This window comes from Diabrotica undecimpunctata, chromosome 6 (assembly GCF_040954645.1).
Source record: "Diabrotica undecimpunctata isolate CICGRU chromosome 6, icDiaUnde3, whole genome shotgun sequence".
Lineage (NCBI taxonomy): Eukaryota > Metazoa > Arthropoda > Insecta > Coleoptera > Chrysomelidae > Diabrotica > Diabrotica undecimpunctata.
The window spans coordinates 8,535,816-8,554,007 of record NC_092808.1 but is presented as its reverse complement, the minus strand read 5'-3'; the positions used below and the strand labels follow the sequence as shown (position 1 = coordinate 8,554,007).

General features: G+C 34.2%; 2 protein-coding genes and 1 long non-coding RNA gene across 4 annotated transcripts in view; 1 reads left to right on the top strand and 2 right to left on the bottom strand.

The window, feature by feature from the left end:
• LOC140443094 (RNA-binding protein 45) overlaps positions 1-7,791 on the top strand; it is a 134,167-nt gene extending 126,376 nt beyond the window's left edge. The window contains exon 11 of one of the 2 annotated variants that reach the window (XM_072534160.1): positions 7,551-7,791. In XM_072534160.1, the coding sequence (XP_072390261.1) occupies positions 7,551-7,572 (22 nt within the window). In that variant the 3' untranslated portion in view covers positions 7,573-7,791. Of the gene's footprint in view, positions 1-3,006; positions 3,144-7,550 lie in introns of those variants that run through there. The other variant, XM_072534159.1, reaches the window with a different exon arrangement.
• LOC140443096 (hydroxyacyl-coenzyme A dehydrogenase, mitochondrial-like) lies at positions 4,233-7,542 on the bottom strand. Its single transcript, XM_072534163.1, has 3 exons — positions 5,895-7,542; positions 4,976-5,284; positions 4,233-4,502 (listed from the first exon to the last, which is right to left on the bottom strand). Exons 1-3 carry the CDS (start codon positions 6,127-6,129, stop codon positions 4,330-4,332), a joined length of 717 nt encoding a protein of 238 aa, XP_072390264.1. The 5' UTR covers positions 6,130-7,542; the 3' UTR covers positions 4,233-4,329.
• A 129-nt stretch (positions 7,792-7,920) lies between the features above and the next one.
• The window catches only part of LOC140443088 (uncharacterized), a 48,338-nt gene continuing 38,066 nt past the window's right edge, over positions 7,921-18,192 (bottom strand). Inside the window, exon 5 of the long non-coding RNA XR_011951182.1 lies at positions 7,921-8,124. This is a non-coding gene — a long non-coding RNA (uncharacterized lncRNA). The remainder of the gene's footprint in view (positions 8,125-18,192) is intronic.

Here is an 18,192-nt window from a genome sequence, read left to right as displayed (position 1 = left end):
ACAGACCACATAAAAATACTACGTGGAGTTAGACAGGGATGTATCCTATCGCCGTTGATATTTAATATGTACTCAGAGAAAATTTTTAACGAGGCTCTTTACGGAATAGACGAAGGCATCCTTCTAAATGGTGAAAGAGTAAACAATGTTAGATATGCCGACGACACCATGGTGATAGCAGATAGTTTAGAGAGACTTCAGAGGCTAATGGACAGAATAAACGAGTACAGTCAACAGTACGGACTAAACATTAATATCCACAAAACGAAACAAATGATTATCAGCAAGAAGAATATAAATGGGGTTCATCTATACATTAATGGGACGCAGATAAAGCGAGTAAAACAGTATTGCTGGAAACTATTATAAACGAACAGTGGAGCAATGTACAGGAAATAAAGTGCCGCATAGGAAAGGCAAGAACGGTCTTTAACAAAATGAACATATCCCTAGATACAAAAATGAGACATTTGAGATGCTATGTTTTCTCTGTGTTGTTGTACGGGGCGGAGGCATGGACGCTTACAGACACCACTATTAAAAAACTTGAAGCATTTGAGATGTGGCTTTATAGAAGAATGCTGAGAATATCATGGACAGCAAGGATCACGAACAAGGAAGTTCTAGAAAAAATGAAGAAGGAACCAGAGATTGTGTTTACGATCAAACGCATAAAATTGCAATATCTGGGACACGTTATGAGAAATCAGCACCGTTACTCCCTGCTGCAGTCTATATTGCAAGGTAAAGTCAAAGGTAAGCGAGGACCCGGTAGAAGGAGAATATCATGGCTGCGGAATTTAAGAACATGGTTTAAGAAAACCTCAACGGAGCTGTTTCGAGCCGCAGCGAGCAAGGTCATGATTGCCAATATGATTTCCAACATCCGAAACGGATAGGAACCAGAAGAAGAAGAAATGCTGGTACAAATGATATTGCTGTTTTGTTCGATTATTTTATGTTAGATTGCCAAAAATCATCAAAGTTGGTGTATAAGAGTCTAAAATTTCACTATCAATAATAAAAAAGAATAGAATGCAGAGTTTGAACAACTTATGTTGCATTCTACTGGCACAAATTTCTGTTCCTATTTCCTCTTTCGCTGTTGCTTCAATGTCTTCCTTTATTCTGGTCCATTAGGAGTCTATGTCTGTCTGGCCTTCTTCATTTACATTTTGATTCCTTAGTCTTTTGGTGATATTTTCCGAGTATCGTTCTGCAATTATCGCATCTCTCAGCTTTTGCACATTCCATTTTTTTCTATCCATTTTATTTTCTTTACTGGTGTTTGAAATTCTAGCCCTCAATGTTGAGATCACTAGGCAATGATCTGAGTCTATGTTTGGGCCTCTATAACTTCTGCAGTTTATTACGTATGTATTACGTAAAATATGGAATGGGTTCTCTTGTCAAGAGTGCCAGTTCCCGTCCCATCGCATTTCCTTCAGAGCTAAAATATCGACTTTGTACGTGTTCACTATGTCTAGTAAAGATGTGATTGCTCCAATTCGGTACAGAGTTCGGGTATTACTGTTTTGTTCGATTATTTTATGTTAGATTGCCAAAAATCATCAAATTTGGTGTATAATAATCTAAACTTTCTATCAATAATAAAAAAAATAGACAGCAGAGTTTGAACATGGTCATGCATAAATTATTAATGATCAACATGAAGGACGACCACAACAATAAACTACTAAAAAATATTGAGAAGATAACGCAACAATGATTGGAGACTCTAGCGTTCTTGGTTATTCGAAAAGCAATATTTTTCCTAACGATGTTTTTAACCAAGTAAATAATGAAATTTGAAAGAAAATGTTTGGATTACAAAACAAATTTTAATTGATTTTCAGCAAGGCAGTGAAAAAATTGATCACCAAAAATGAGAAAATTTATGGTTTGTAGTATGGGTCGTTATAACATCCTCTCTGTTAGCCAGATTTGGATACTTCTGATTTTCATGTATATTTTAACCTTAAAAATAGTTGTGGCCGAACAAAAATAAATTTTTTTAGTACCAAATCGAGAAATTTTAATATAAAACTTGAAAATATCAGTAGTAGTTTTTATCTTGTATTGAATTATTGCCAAATTACCAATAAATCAGCAATTGTTGCTTAAAAACGATTGTATATGATGTCATAGTTTGTTGACAGATTTACAGTGATGCCACATTATTAACTCATTGTATATAATCGCCAGTGTTCCAGTGACGGAAAAGGAAAGACCTACTGATCATTTGATTATTCTTGGTTGAAAAGAGCCAATATGATATAAAGGTTTAGCGGGATAAGATGGTAAAATTTGCACTCGGCTGTATTCGTTTTTGGGATTGGGTATTCAAAAGTACATATTTAAAATCCCCTTTAGCCAAATTTTTATCTCTCTAGCTGGCCACATGGGTTCCCTATCGCAAATTCTGACCGATCCTTTGCTTTAAAAAATCTGAAAAAATTCATGAACATACATTTTAATGCCCAAAAACACTATGATTTTTTTTAGATTTTTGGGATCAAAATTGGGCTCGGGAAAAATATTTGAATTTTTCAAAAGATTATGTAGTAATTTTTGAGAAACTTCTAAAGAATTATTTTCCGTTCTTGTGAATGGCGGGGTTGATTTGCCATTTTCTCTCCGGAAATTCTCCGCCATTCTCAAAATTCGAAAAACCTTTTTCTTTTGGTGTTTACCCTATACATAACTCAACTGCATGTCAGTAGATATAAATTTTTGATATATTTTTTTGTCATTTCTAATACCGGGATCAAGTTTGCTATTTTTAGACCAGAACATGCTCAAAATACCACAAACTCTCCTTTTTAATATACTTCCCATGTTTTAGCATATAACCTTAACTACATATGGCTAAATAGGGTTTTCATAAGATTTTTCTTCATCTTTGTTGTGTCTCTCGATTTCTCAAGTCAAGTTTCAAAAAAAAAGTCAAAAGTCAGTAGTTTTTTTTTTAATTTAAATAAAGTAATTTTATTGTTTTTTTTTTAGATTCAATACAGAAAGTTTACCCCAAAATAACAAATTATAACCAGCCTTGATCATTTTTTTTTATTAAAAATGTGGTACTGTAGGCGGTACTGTAGACAGCGCGAAGCTTTATACCATGTTTTATGTATTTTTAAAGTTTAAATAATATATTTAAAATAAAATAAAGTAATTTTATTGTTTATTTATTATTTTTATAGATTTTACTAACATTAAAAAAGTTTAAATGTTTTATAACGGACTCAGCGGAGAAAAATCGTTCAGTATTCACATGCAAGTTGAGGTAATGTGCTAACAACATGGCAAAAAATGTGAAAAATAGGGCTTTAAGCATGTTCTGGTCTGAAACTTAATCCCGTCATTTCAAATAACAAAAAAAATATATCAAAAATCGATATTTATTAACATGCAGTTAAAAAAAAACATGTGAGAAAACACAAAAAAATGAGTTTTTCTGAATTTTGAGAATGTTCCGGAGAGAAAATGGCAAATCTAACCTCGTAATTCAAAAGAATGAAAACAAATTCACGAAAAATAATTATTAGAAGTTTACCAAAAATTACCTATATAACCTAAAAATTTTTTGAAAAATTCAAAAATTTTTCATGAGTTCAATTTTAAAAGGCAGTTTTTTCAATTTAGAGTATGTTTCAGACTGACAATGGCCAACATGAGGCTGCTATTAGAAAAAACCGGAAAAATAGATGAAAAAAATCATTCCTCATTCACATGCAGTTGAAGTTATGTGCTAACAACATGGGAGAATATAAAAAAGAGTGTTTGTTGTATTTTGAGCATGTTCTGGTCTGAAAATGGCAAACTAGATTGCGCTATTAGAAATAACAAAAAAATATATCAAAAATCGTCATTGAATAACATTAAGTTGAGTTTATGTACAAAAACATGGAAGGAAACACAAAAAAATGTTTTTTTTTTTGAATTTCAAGGGTATTCCGGAGAGAAAATCTAACCCAGCCATTCAGAAGAATGGAAAAAAATACACGAAAAATAAATATTTAGAAGTTTGCCAAAAATGAACTACATAAATTACATTTTTTTTTGAAAAATACAAATGTTTTTTTCGGCCCAGTGCTTTTAGGCATTAAAATGTATCTTCATGAATTTTTTTAGATTTTTTAAAGAAAAGGATCGCCCACGAGGAAATTTTTTTTTTTTTTTCGAAAAAACACATTTTTTGCAATAGGGGATCCATGGGGCCGCATAGGGAGCTGAAAATTTAGCTAAAGAGGTTTCTAAATATGTACTTTCGAGTGCCCAATCTCAAATAAGAAGCCAGCCGAGTGCAGATTTTACCATATTATTCCGCTATAGATTTTGAAAGTAAGCAATGTTACCTGTTGCTAATTTCATGGCTATATCTATGTCTTGTGGAGTCGCATCATCTCTCTCTGTCATTCTTATTGCTTCGGTTATATATGAAAGTAAAAGTCTGTTGACGATGAAACCAGAGGAGTCGTTGCATATTACGGGAGTCTTACCTAAACAAATTGTATACATATACATTTATATTTTAATGACTAAAGTATCAAGGAAGATTTGAGGATGCTGTGAGTGAGAAAGGGCGAATAGTAAAGCCCACCATGAGCTGTACCCTGTGTGAAGTACATAAGTACTAAATTTGTAGAAAAAAGGACGGAAGCCTTTAGATAAAGAGACCTTCCGATGTATACTTTTCCAGACCGTATACATAGGGTGCGGCATTAGTGCAAGGAAGTCCAATTAATCAAGAGATTCGAAAAAAAATTATTAGAGAGAGAGACACCCTATTTAAGGATTGAATTTATAAATCCATCAAATTCTTAACTAAATACTGGAAATTTTAAGTAATCTTTCTTTTACTGGATAACTAGAGAACTATAAGACAAACAGAATCAATATAACGCAATATAGTCGCAATACACCATAGCTTGTTGAGAAATAGAAAAAATCATTACTTTTACTTAGAACTTACCAACATCTTTACACCAAGCTGTTACCGAATCTAACGTTTCTTTACTTGTTACTGAAACCTTTACGATTTCTACCAACTTGGTCTCCGGAACTGGATAGAAAAAATGCAGACCGACGAATCGCTGAATTCTAGTGGAATTTTCAGCAAACGAACCAATGGAAAATGAATTTGTGGTGCTTGCAAAGATAGTTTTCGTCGGAGCTGCTTTGTCTATGTGCCGGAAGAGTTCTTGTTTTTTATCCAGTTTCTCTGGAATGGCCTCTACCACTAGATCAGCGTCAATCACTGCTTTTGTAGGATTCGTTGTACCTGGTTCAGAAATAATAATAGATATGTTAAAGATATTACCACGAGTGTTATATACAAGATAGAACCATTAATATACCAGCTGTTTAATAAAACAGATTTCAGTAATTGTTCAAAGTATATATCTCAGAATTCACTGTGCTCCAGGGTCTTCAATAGGCTATAGATTACCAAAAAGAGTCATGTACAATAAACTGAAGGGGAAATGACCAACAGGTGAGCCACAAAAAAGATAGTTTATTGAAGTAGAAGCGCAAAACTTGATGGACGTCTGAACTTTTGAATCGGGTGGCACATGATCTTCCATTCTTGAGACAAAGTCCCAAATTGTGTTGTACTGTCATTAGGAGAAGAAGAAATCGGGAGATGATAAATATTAAATGTGAAGCGTACAATATATGAAATCGTACAACAGCACTGGTAACAATTATTATTAAACAAGACGTTGAATTTGATAGTGCAAAGAGAAAAATTGATGCAGAAAAAGTTTGAGAGCAAAAACTGATAAAGAATTTACTATAATATCCAGAAAACTATCAGTGAAGGTACAAATAAAAAGATATGGCGACTAGCAGTACAAAAATGTATCGAAAAACATTGTGAAATCTATTACCTGTAACAAATCCCATAATTTGTTCAATATACTGTTTCGCTTCGTATTCCTCTTTGTATAATTCACGAGCAGATTTCCCTAAATTAGTAATTATTAGCTCTGCTGATTTCCTAAGTTGTTCTTGGTTTGTTTCTACCAATACCACTTTTTTTGCATTTTGTGCTGCTATTTGCACTAAACCCGAACCAATTTTACCTCCTCCGAAAATAGTGATAGTTTTTATTGCATTTTTCATTTGGCCCTTAAAATATTTTAAAATAATTTTGATTGACAATGTTTTGTGACGTTGACATAATTCGTTGCGGCGAAAGAAATATTTATTATGAAGATAGCTTCACGACGTTCCAATTCTTTTTCTATTCTACTGTAATTGAGTATGATGTAGATCTTACATATATAGTTTATAGATTTCTATAAAACATTTGATTGTGTAATAAGAAATGAACTGATATACACAAAACAAAGCTTTGGGATATCGACGAAACTTGGTGTTCTTTTTAATATAGCTTTTACGTTTATAACTTTTAAAGACAACATAAATTAAATGCCATATCTATCTATAGCATCGAGGACTGCAAACCTAAGGAGGAACGAGAGGCATTCTACGAACAATTGCAAACCATCCTGGATGAAATACCTCATGAAGAACCCCTAATTCTTATGGATGACTTTAATGCACGAATCAGAAATGAAATAGTTCCAGGAGTAAAACAAAGATTGAATGAAAACCATGTCAACGCAAATGATGGAGAATTCATGGCTAATTTCTGTGCTTTTAACGAACTGAGAATCAATAATACATTTTTCGACCATAAGTTCCAGTATACATATCTATACATTGGAAAACTCCAGGGGGCACAAACCTATGATTGATTTTATAGTCACTAATAGAAAAATCAATCCAAAGCAGATTCTAGATATCAGAACTTTAACTCAGCAAACACAGGGAGAGAACACAACCTAGTACTAGTAAAAATAAGAATAAAAATAACAGAAGACATAAATGGATGGGTGACAAAACGGAAACAGGAGTGGACACATTCGTAGAGTGGCAGAGGATAAGATAGTACGAATAGCACAAGATAAGTCACCAAATAGACGAAGAAGTATTGGCAGACTAAGAAAAAGATAGTGCGATAATTTTGGGCTAATATTGAAGAAGAAACAGGCTTTAAAGCATACATACAAGAAGGAAGAAGAAGAATATTCCAATAAATTAAGAGGTAGTGTTGATTAAAGGAAAACGGGCAATATGCCTAGTTAAAAGCAAAAGGAAGTTATTTTAGAACGGGAGACATGTACTTTCGCCAACGACAGTAGGGTACTAGTAGAAGTCGATACCTTATACTCGTATCTACAAGATACTTCAAACAATCATTTCACTATTCAAAGCATCATCTTATTTGTAGTAGTAACTCTTATCTTTAAAGATATTTACATTAGAACTTGTTTTTTAAATATTTACTTTTCGATATGTATCCTCTATTAACAGTAAAACAATTTTATGAACATAATTACTAGGTGGTCTATTCTCACTGGTTCTTTTACAATGGTAAAGTTTAAATCAATATAACTACTGTATCACTCACACCTGACTTATAATTTTAACACGTACAATGCTGTTTTAATTATATTTATCACAATTTATGATTTTAGATTGATCGAATCATTTTACTAGACTCCAATGAAAACTGTATACCTACTGCTGACCTTACCCTAGCAAACCAGAAGTTATTTACAAATCACATAACTACTTTTACTCATAGACGTTTGACATACGACACACAAGAACTTTTAAAATCAGTCACTTAACATTAATATAGTTATTTGGTTATTTTTAGGAATCTAATGTTTAAGTTTAATATGTGTAATCGTATTTAATAAACTTTAATAAACACAGTTTTATTTGTTTATTTGTTTTCCACTACAAACGTTGTTACCTACAGGGATGTAGGTGTAATGTTGAAGAATGTACTTGTAAGGGAATAAACGTTTTGCAAGGTTATTAACAGAGGTAAACAAAAAGTTAATTGAAACATAATCTTTATTAATATTACAAAGTTGGTAGTATTATTAAACTATGAATACTGTAAAACAGTAATTTTTTATCTTCTGACAGCTTTCTTTCACATCTTTTATCTTTATTTCGTCTTGACTAAGTAGATAATAGTACCGACTAGGTTTTGACTTTGTGGATTGTAATTCTTCCTGCGTCTTTCATTATTAATGCCTAAAACAAAAATCGAATTTAAAATTTTCCAACTACATACTTATTTGCATTTGTATATCAGGCTCGAATTGTATAAAACAGTGTTTCCCAAAGTGGGGGTCGCGACCTGGGGGGTCGCCATGAGGTACTAGGGGGGTCTGCCGAAATCAGACGGAATATAAAACTAAATATTAAAGTCCGTAAAAATAAAAGAGTAAAACAAAGGCAAATATTATAATCTTAATGAGAGCTATGCGCCTGTTTCTGTGAAACTAATCTTTCAAATCTAGGCTGTGTATTTGAGACACACACAATTATATCATTTTCAAGTACGAGACTATTTCTAACTCTTGTTTTAATGGCAGTCATAGACGAGAAACTTAACTCACACAAATATGATGTTACAAATTGAACCAAACATTTTACAGCTTCACTCGCCAACTGGGGGTATTCCTGCATCTTTTCCGTCCAAAATTGGTCCGAGTTCTGGGAAAAAAATTGGAGCTTCAACATTCCATCACTTGATATTTCAATAAGTTTTTCTTTCATGTTTATTGGTATTTCAACATGCTGAAAGGAATCGGCTAAAAACGGATTTAGTATCCATCTGCAACTGTCGTAACTGTTTTGAATTTCTTCGGGGAAATAATCACAGAGCTGTTGTTTTAAATTGAGCAAAGTAACATGCATGTCAGCAAAAACTTGTTCAAAATTTGTAGCACTGTAATTGGATACATTTTCCATAATTTCCTGAAGGCACTGGAATGAATCGAGTTGTTTTTTGCCAAGTGAGGTCGACCATAAATCGATTTTTCTTAGAAACGCCTTAATTTTATCTGTGGCTGTAATTATATTAATGTCGCGACCTTGTATATTACTGTTCAAAATATTTAATTGTTCGAAAATATCAGCAAGGAAACCTAGTTTCAGAAGCCAAATAGAATCGGAAAATTGATTTTCATATGGGGACTTCTCATCTTTCAAATACATTAAAAGCTCTGCTCTTAAGTGAAATACTCTTTTTAAGACGTTGCACCTTGACAGCCACCTTACTTCGGTGTGATAGAGATTTTCAAATAAAGCACCCATGTCTTCGCAAATTTTTCTAAAAATACGGGTCTGCAAAGCTTTTCCTTTAATGGAATTTACAACTTTAATGATGGTTTTCATAACACAGTCCATTTCAGGAGGTAAAGCTTTGGACGCAAGAGCTTCTCGATGTAAAAAACAATGTCTCCATTTGGCAATATTTCTTGTAATTTGACGACAAGACCAGATTTATGTCCTGTCATAGCTTTAGCGCCATCTGTGCATATAGCAATACATTTACCCCAGTCAATATCATATTTACTTGTACGTTTCACAAAAGTGTCGAGTAAACATTTTCCAGTGGTATTGGTCTCCAATGGGGAACAAAATAAAATATCTTCTTGAATGCCATTATTTGTATCATATCTTACAAAAGTAATGAATTGGGCACAGTTAGATATATCTGTGGATTCGTCCAATTGAAGAGAGAAGTACGTGCATTTATTAAGATTTTCCACAACTTGCGCTTGAATATCTTCTGCCATATCACTAATTCTTCTTTGGATAGTATTATTTGACAGAGGTATTGTATTTAATTTTGCAGCCTCTCTTTCCCCACACATTATATGTACCATTTCAACAGCTGCTGGAAAAATCAGATTTTCAGCAATTGTGTGCGGATTACTAGTTTTGACAACACGATAAGCAACTTTATAACTTGCTAATAATGCTTTTTCATTAGTAGTGGTTGCCAAGGGAAAACTGTCTTGCTGTTTGTGAAGGACGTTCAGCTTTCTTTCAAAGAATTCTAAGGGCTTGTCTTTTATATCTGGATGTTTGCTATTTAAATGTAGCAGTAACTTTGATGGCTTCATGCTTTCTTTTGACAAGACTTGTCCACAAATAACACATTGTGGTATTGGAAATAACGGTAAAACCATATTTAAGATATTCATCAATGTAGAATCTGTTTTTCTTTTTATTGCTGCTACTGCCACTTTCAGACGTAGATGGTTCTGCACTTCTTTTTAAAAACTTATCCATAATTTATCGTAGACGTAAATACGTAAACGGGAATACGTAAGTCGTAAAATATTTACTCATTACTCAACACCGCGTTCATCACCATAGGCTGTTTGGATTCGAACTGAGGTTTCGTTGCGCATCGCCGCTTATATAAAGCCAAAACGAGGCTACGAGAACGTTCCAGAGTGCCATCTAGTAGCGAGCGCTTTCGCGATTATCATGGAAGGGTTTTGCGATGTAGACGCAAGCTAATATGTCGCGGTGTACAATGTGCAGTAATTAAAATAAAATAATTGTTTTTGATTTAAACTTAAACAGTAAAGTAAAATTAAGTTTGAGAAATCATCAGATAATTGTAAATTAGACACGCTATTTCTGTCAAATAATATTGAATAAATGAGTGGGGGGAAATTGGGGGGTCGCGAACAAATTTTTTAGCAAAAAGGGGTCGCGGTTTAGATAAGTTTGGGAAACTCTGGTATAAAATGTTCTCAAAAGCTACCAGTATATAAGATGGATACATACAGAGGATACAAGGCACAGGGGGAAAAGTTTTGCCTAAGCGGATACTGTAGAGAGCTGACGAACTCGAGATTCTTGGTACAGTATTGGCGTGCCTGTCAGAATTTCGTCTCAACTCGTGGAAATAAATTAAATACGAGACAAAAACAGATGAGTCCGAAATGAGCGACTCTAGTCGCGGAATCTATCTATGCCCCCAAAAGGTCTCAATTACTAATCCTAAATCCTAGGACCCTAATCAGGGCCATACAGGCAAATCTTTAACACAATAAAGCAGCTTCCGCAGAGCTTACTGTTGCTATAAGAAGGTTCGATGATGCATATTGTACAATATGGATTGGCCTGCGATATATCCAACGCACGAGAGGGAGCGAAGTACATAGGATGATAAAAGAACTTGTTATATACGGAGTGCGCATTTGCCTTACTTGGACAAAGACACTACCTTACTTCTCTGAATGAAATATACTGAAGGATCTCACAATAGATTCAGTATTGGGTAAGCTAGAGCTAAATAATCGGTCATCGGTTGTTGACGAAGAGCTTGTATATATAGCAGATCTGTTGAAGTCCTGAGACGGTTTGCAAAAAAGAAATAAAAATTGAGAATTGAGCAGCAATAGCAGTTTTTTGGATGCTAGTATGGGATTCGTCGTAAGTTCACAGGTACGCTTAAATTCAATGACCAAGTTTTTGAACAAGATTTGTATTCACTGGAAAATTTGTAAACTTTGGTTACATAAAACCGGTTTCATTAAGCGTATGGCAAGATTAGAGAGGAAGAATGAGGCTTTCATGCCAGATCCAATATGACACGAAGTAATATAATGAAATCATCAAGATACCAACCTGGACGATAGTACCAACGGAATAAATGAACAACGCCAAGCCTACATGACGTAAGGGAATAGAGAGAACGAGAAACGATAAATCTCCAGGTGAAGATTTGATTATTACTGAACTCCTGAAATATCTATATTGACGACAGTTTGGTCGTCCCAATTGATAAAAGTTGTTCTAAATTGAAATGTTGTAATTAGAGAAAAGTGTCGCTATTAAATATAATCTACTAAGTGTTGACAACATTAATTGCGAAGCGATTGGATGTATATGCTGAAAAAATACTAGAATATTCTCAATATGACTTCCAAAGAGGAAGTTCAACAACAGATATCCACAGAACGGAATTTTCTTTACAAATTATGGATAAAACAACCACTTTACAACACTCATTTTTATTAAAAACATATTCGAATACTGCGTGAAATTGAAAACAATTTACATTGAAAACAAACTTATGCTTACGAAATAATAAAACAAATGAATAGAACATAAAGAGATGTCACCCAAAGCCATCAATGAACATAAAAGGATGCAACACTATGAGAACCTGTGGTTCACTTCTCTTCTGGTGCACACACACAATAGTGTACTAATGAAGTGATCTGGGGACTCAAGAGACAGATCTTTACAACCCGAAAGAGTTCGGTTGAGCTGCATCCAAACCATTCTCTGAGGTTTCTCAGCCAGGACATTCTTCTTTTACCTATGCTGCGCTTTCCTTGAATCTTTCACTGCACAATTAGTTTTAGGAATTCATATCTGTCACCACGTTATATGACTCAGATGTTGTAGTTTTCTTATTTTGATGGAATCCAGTATCTCCCTGCTGTTCTCTATTCTTCTTAGTACTTCTTTATTGGTTATTCTGTCTGTAAAGGAGATTTTCAGCATTCTTCGATTTGTCCACATTTCAAATGCTTTCAATTTATTGAGACATTGTTTATTTAAAGTACATGTCTCCACACCATACAAAAGAACAGAAAATACATAACACTTTAGTACTCGTTTTCTAAGATTTAGGCTGAGGTCTCTACAACATAATATTTGTTTCATATTATTGAATGCACTTCTAGCTTTTTCTATTCTAACTCTAATTTCTTTGGTATAATCGTTTGTTTCATTAATATTTGCCCCTAAATAGTTATATTTCCGAACTCGTTCTATCGTCTTATTGTTCACGTGTAGATTGATGTATCTAATATTTTTCTTTGATATAACCATGAATTTTGTTTTCTTTATGTTTAGTTACAGTAACCTTATCTAAAATTCTTTGTAGATCTGTAATATTTTCTGTTATTAGTACTGTATCATCAGCATATCTAATTTCACGTATGGGTAGACCATTTATTTTTATGCCTGCTACTTCATATTCTAATGCTTTTTTGAATATTTCCTCTGAGTATGCATTAAACAGTGATGGCGACAAGACACAGCTCTGTCTAACACCTCTTTTGATTTTTATTTTATTAGTTTTTAAATTATTTATTCTTATGACAGCTTGTTGTTCATAATACAGATTATTTATTATTCGTATATCCCATGTGTCAATGTTCTTTGTTCTCAGTAGTTTTATTAACGGATTATGTTTCACTGTATCGAATGCCGTGTTATAATCTAGTAAGCAGACATAGATGTCCTGGTTTACATCTAAACATCTCTGTACTAGCACATTTACTGCATATTATGATTCTCTGGTTCCTTGAGCATTTCTACATCCGAACTGAGTGTCCAATGTCTTATTCTAACTTTTTATATATTCTACGATGAATAATCTTAGGAATACTTTTAGTATGTGGCACATTAGACTGATGGTACGGTGATCGCAACATTGCCTGCCGTTTTTCGTTTTCGGTATAGTCACGAATGTTGATAGAAGCCATTCTTTAGGTAATATACCTGTTCTGTATATGATATTAAATAATTCGACAATAACAGCAGTTGGCGATAAGTTGCAATATTTCTGTCGGTATCTCGTCTGGTTCTACTGCTTTTCCAGTTTTCATTTCTTTAATTGTGTGTTTTAATTCACGTTCTGTTATTTCTGGTCCAGTCTCTTCAACAAAATATTCGTTATCTATTTTGTCTCGTTTGTCGTTAAACAGCTGTTCTATATAGTTTGCCCATACCATCAAGTTGTTTTCTGTGTCTCCCTTTTCATCAACTAGTATATTTTGTTTGTATTTTGGTCTTCTAGTTAATTCTTTTATTTTCCTGTGTAAATTAAAGCTGTCATGTTTATTTTGTAGCATTTCTATTTCATCACATTTTTCTTTTAACCAATTTTCTTTTGGTATTCGAATTTGTCGCCGTATTTCGTTTTGTGTTTGCTGGTACAATAATTTATTTTTGTCCTTATATACTCTTCTTTTTTTCAAGTTTAGTATTTCGCCCGTCATCCAATTTTTTTTCTTTTCTTATGTTTTGCGTAGATACTTTTTTGAAGGTTCTATCAAGTCAGCCTTTATTTTTTCCCAGTTTTTGTTGATGTTTTCTTCATTGCATTCCCCTTCAATCTGTACGGTGTTTAGACGTTAATTTATTTTTTCTTTGATATTTTCTCTGATTTCTGGATCTCTTAGTGCATTTATATCAGTTCTTTTTTCTTTTGCTGCCTTCTCTATTCTTTTTTTTTTTAATTTTCATATGTGCTACTAAGAGATTATGGTTGGATGCTATATCTGCTCCAGGTCGTGTTTTGACTGCAGTAATACTATTTCGACATCTTTCTTTTATCATTATGTAATTTGTTTGATTTCTCATTATCTGATGTACATTATCTCTTGGAGATTTCCACGTGTACAAACGTCTATTAGGTAATTCAAAGAACGTGTTCGTAACAATCATATTATTATCTTGGACGAATTGTATCAAAATATCTTCTCTTTGATTTGTATTACCTAATCCAAAATTTCCCACTACGTTGCTTGTGCTACCCTTTCCAATTTTGGCGTTCAGGTCAAAATTGGAAAGGGTAGCACAAGCAACGTATTATTGCGTATAAATTTTTCCAGTGATATTGAAAGTGTATCTAATAAATGAAGACGAAATGCACAATGACGAAGCAAACAAATTCTACATGACAAATCGACAGGAAAAAGAAATACAGAACGCGTCATGAAAAGATTGAGCGTAGTTTGATGCCTCAACAGGCAACAAATAGCTAATATCTGGAATGAGGAAAATGGGACAAACGTATATGGAAGTGAATCGCAAATACTTCTTCTTCGGCTTTTCCCATTATGAGTTCGCCGTTTTCGTCCTCCACAGCACTCTATTCTCCCAGTCACCTTCTCTGAGGTCTCTATCTATCATAGCATTTCCGACGTATGTTTTCCATCTTGTAGCAGGTCTTCCTCTCCGTCTTCTTCCCGGCGGGTCCCAGTTTAATATTCTTTTCGGCCACCTATGCTCTGGCATTCTTTGTACATGCCCGTACCACTGCAGGGCTCTGTTTTCCAACTTTTTTGTAATTGAGCATTTTACTTCCATTCTGTTCCATATTTCCTCCGTTCTTATTCTATCCGCTCTTGTGCTTTGTAGACATCTGCTCATAAAGTCCAGTTCAACTGTTCTTATTTTATTTTGTATTGTTGTTGTCATTGGCCATACTTCCGCTCCATATAGGGTAATATTCATCACTATGCTTTGAAAGATCCTCTTTTTGTTTTCTTTGGTTAGAGTGTTGTTCCATATCACTCCATGAAGTGCTCTTGTGGCTTGTTTTCCCCGTGCTATTTTCATTTCTATATCTTTCATACAAGTACCATCTCGGCTAATCATTGACCCTAAATACTTAAAAGCCTTACAACTCTTAATAGTCTCTTCTTCTAAACTTAAGTTCAAATCTGCAACCTCGGGTCCAATACATAAGTATTCGGTCTTGCACATATTTATCTTGAGTCCCCAAAGTTCATATTCTTCCTTTAATTTCCTTATCATATATTCCATATCCTCCCTGTCTTGTGCAAAAATGACTTGATCATCTGCGAAAAGTAGTGAATGTAATATATTCTCTTGTACTGGTATGCCCATTGTTCCGCATTTTCTATACCATCTTTACAAAGCCTGATCTATATATATGTTAAAAAGTGTAGGTGAGAGACCACATCCCTGTTTGAGGCCTTTTGTTGCGGTGATTGTTTTTGTTATTTCATTACCTAACTTTATTTGCACTTGTCTTTCTTTATACAGTCTTTGTGTTATATTCACCCATTTCTCTCTAACGCGCATTCTTCTCATTGCCTCACATAGTTGTTTCCTGGGCACGCTATCGTATGCTTTCTCTAAGTCGATAAAGGTCATATGTGTTTCAATGTTTTTTTCTTTGTTCTTTTCAATCACCTGTCTCATAATGAATATATTATCTAAACATGACTGGCTTTTCGGAATCCGGCTTGTTCTTCGCTATAATGGTCCATGTGTTGTTCTAGTTTTTCTTTTATGATGAAAAGATTCTTGCTATTGAAGGCATTACACTGATCCCTCTGTAGTTATTTGGTGACCTTTTGTCACCTTTTTTGAAAATGGAGGACATGTATGATAAATTCCACTCATCGGGAATCTTCTCTCCTGCTTCGATTTTATTGAACAACATTCGTATAAAGGATACTATCCTTGCGCCTCCATATTTCAGCAGTTCCATTTTTATGTTCCCTGGTCCTGATGCTTTATTGTTTTTGGATTTCTTTAGTGCTTTATTTATATCTTCCTCTGTGATTTCTGCTTCCTCAGTTATTATTGTCACAGGGTCGTATGAGATATACTCCGGTCTATTCTCCTGCAATAATTTTGTGTAATGCTTTGTCCACTCTTTTGATGTAATTATCTGTATGGTATTTTTACTTCGTTTATTACTTCTGATGTTTTTTATTTTTTTCCATGCTTCCGTTGATCTGTTATACCCTATCGTGTTGTCTATGTCTCTGCACATTCTTTCCCAGTATTCGTTTTTCTCGAGCTTTATTCTTTGTTTAACTTGTTGTCTGAGGGTAACATATTCTCCCCGTGTTCCTGGGGTTCTGTCGTTTAGCCATTTATGAAATGCACTTTTTTTCTTTTAATCATCTCTTTTAAGTCGTCGCTGTATTTCTCCAAATATGTATTCTTATGTTGTTCAATACCCAGCACTTCGTTTGCCGCTTTGTTTATTTTTTCCTTTAGGTGTTGATACATTTCTGTTGGGGTCCATTCTTCGTTCATCTGTAACATATTCTGTAGCCTATTCTGATATAGTGTTCGAGTACTAAATTGTTGTAGAAGTTCTACTTTATACCTCGTATTTGCGATTTTTTGCATCTCCTCATCTTTCTGGATATTGTCTTTTTGTCGTCTTCCCGTATATATGAATTTTCCTAGCACTAATCGGTGGTTACTTGCACATTCTGCTTGTCTGTATACTCTTACATCTTGTATTATTGTTTTTCTGGCTTTTTTTTACTATTATTAAATCAATAATTGATCTTTGGTTTCTACTAGGTTCTTCCCATGTGTATCTATGTATGTTTTTATGCTGGAATCTTGTGTTGGTTATGGCTAAATCGTATTCTCGAAATATTTCGATTAGCCGACTTCCATTGTCGTTTCTAATTTAGTCTTCTCCGAATCGTCCCACTATATCTTCATCATCCTTTCCTATGTGGCTGTTAAAATCTCAAATTAGTAGAATATCTTCTTTTTCCTTTGTCCTGTCTAATACATCTTTTAGTGCGTTGAAAAAATCTTCCTTTTCCCTTATGGTCGCATTGTCATTCATTGCATATACTCCAACAATTATTGTTGGTTGTCCAAATATGTTCATCCTAATTTCCATTATTCGTTCATTTATTTGCTGGTAATCTTGTATGTATTTTCTCCATTTATTTTTTATTAATATTGATACTCCTTTTGCGGCTCTTTCATGTTTGCAAACTCCACTCCATATGTGTGTATATTTCCCCTATAATTTCCTCTCCTCGACCTTTTTTTTTGTTTCGCTTAAGACTATTATATCTGTGCCTAGTCTTTCGATTTCTGGGATTATTTCATTTTGTTTAGATGCGATTCCTTGTATATTCCACGTTCCTATTCTTATAGTCCTTTTTCTTCGCCTAAGTCGTATATCCTTGTTTCCGTCCAAAATCCGAGGCTGTGTTGGATTGGTTTTTGCATAATGACTTTTTCTGAGTGTCGGGTAGCAGGCCCGGCGCCTCAACCCCCTATTCTTCGGAGGACCATCTTCCTATTCGTTAATCAAAAATCATTTCCATATTCAATCTAGGGTCGTTATCGGTAAATCCATCCAGGGTACTGGGAGAGAAACGGTAGGTTTGGATATGGACTGAGGGTAGGACAATGGTTTCCCCTGAATGGTATTAGGAGATAAACCAAGGCTCGCGTGGGCAGGGGCGCATCCCTGAAGTAGATCTGTCACCTATCGGGATCATAGATGAGTATCTACCCGCTACCCGTTAGATTATATTCAAATCATCTTAAATGAAAGTGATGATAAATAGGGATGGCAACGATGTATCGATACATTAGATATGTAAGTATATCAATATACATACATAATGCCAGTCAGTGACTGGCCAGTCATAAGGCCAGTCAGCGTACTATCACTTTACTACTTAAGTACGTATCCGGAAATAACATTTCATCCAGCGCTTGTAAGGCACTTGAAACTTTGCGGCC

Bases quoted from the DNA above. Each gene is read 5' to 3' on its own strand.
- LOC140443096 (XM_072534163.1), bottom strand. From the start codon at position 6,129: ATGAAAAATGCAATAAAAACTATCACTATTTTCGGAGGAGGTAAAATT. The intron at 5,285-5,894 runs GTAATAGATTTC...TTTCTGAACCAG, and splicing joins AATTATGGGATTTGTTACAG to GTACAACGAATCCTACAAAA. The intron at 4,503-4,975 runs GTAAGTTCTAAG...CAATTTGTTTAG, and splicing joins AGCTTGGTGTAAAGATGTTG to GTAAGACTCCCGTAATATGC.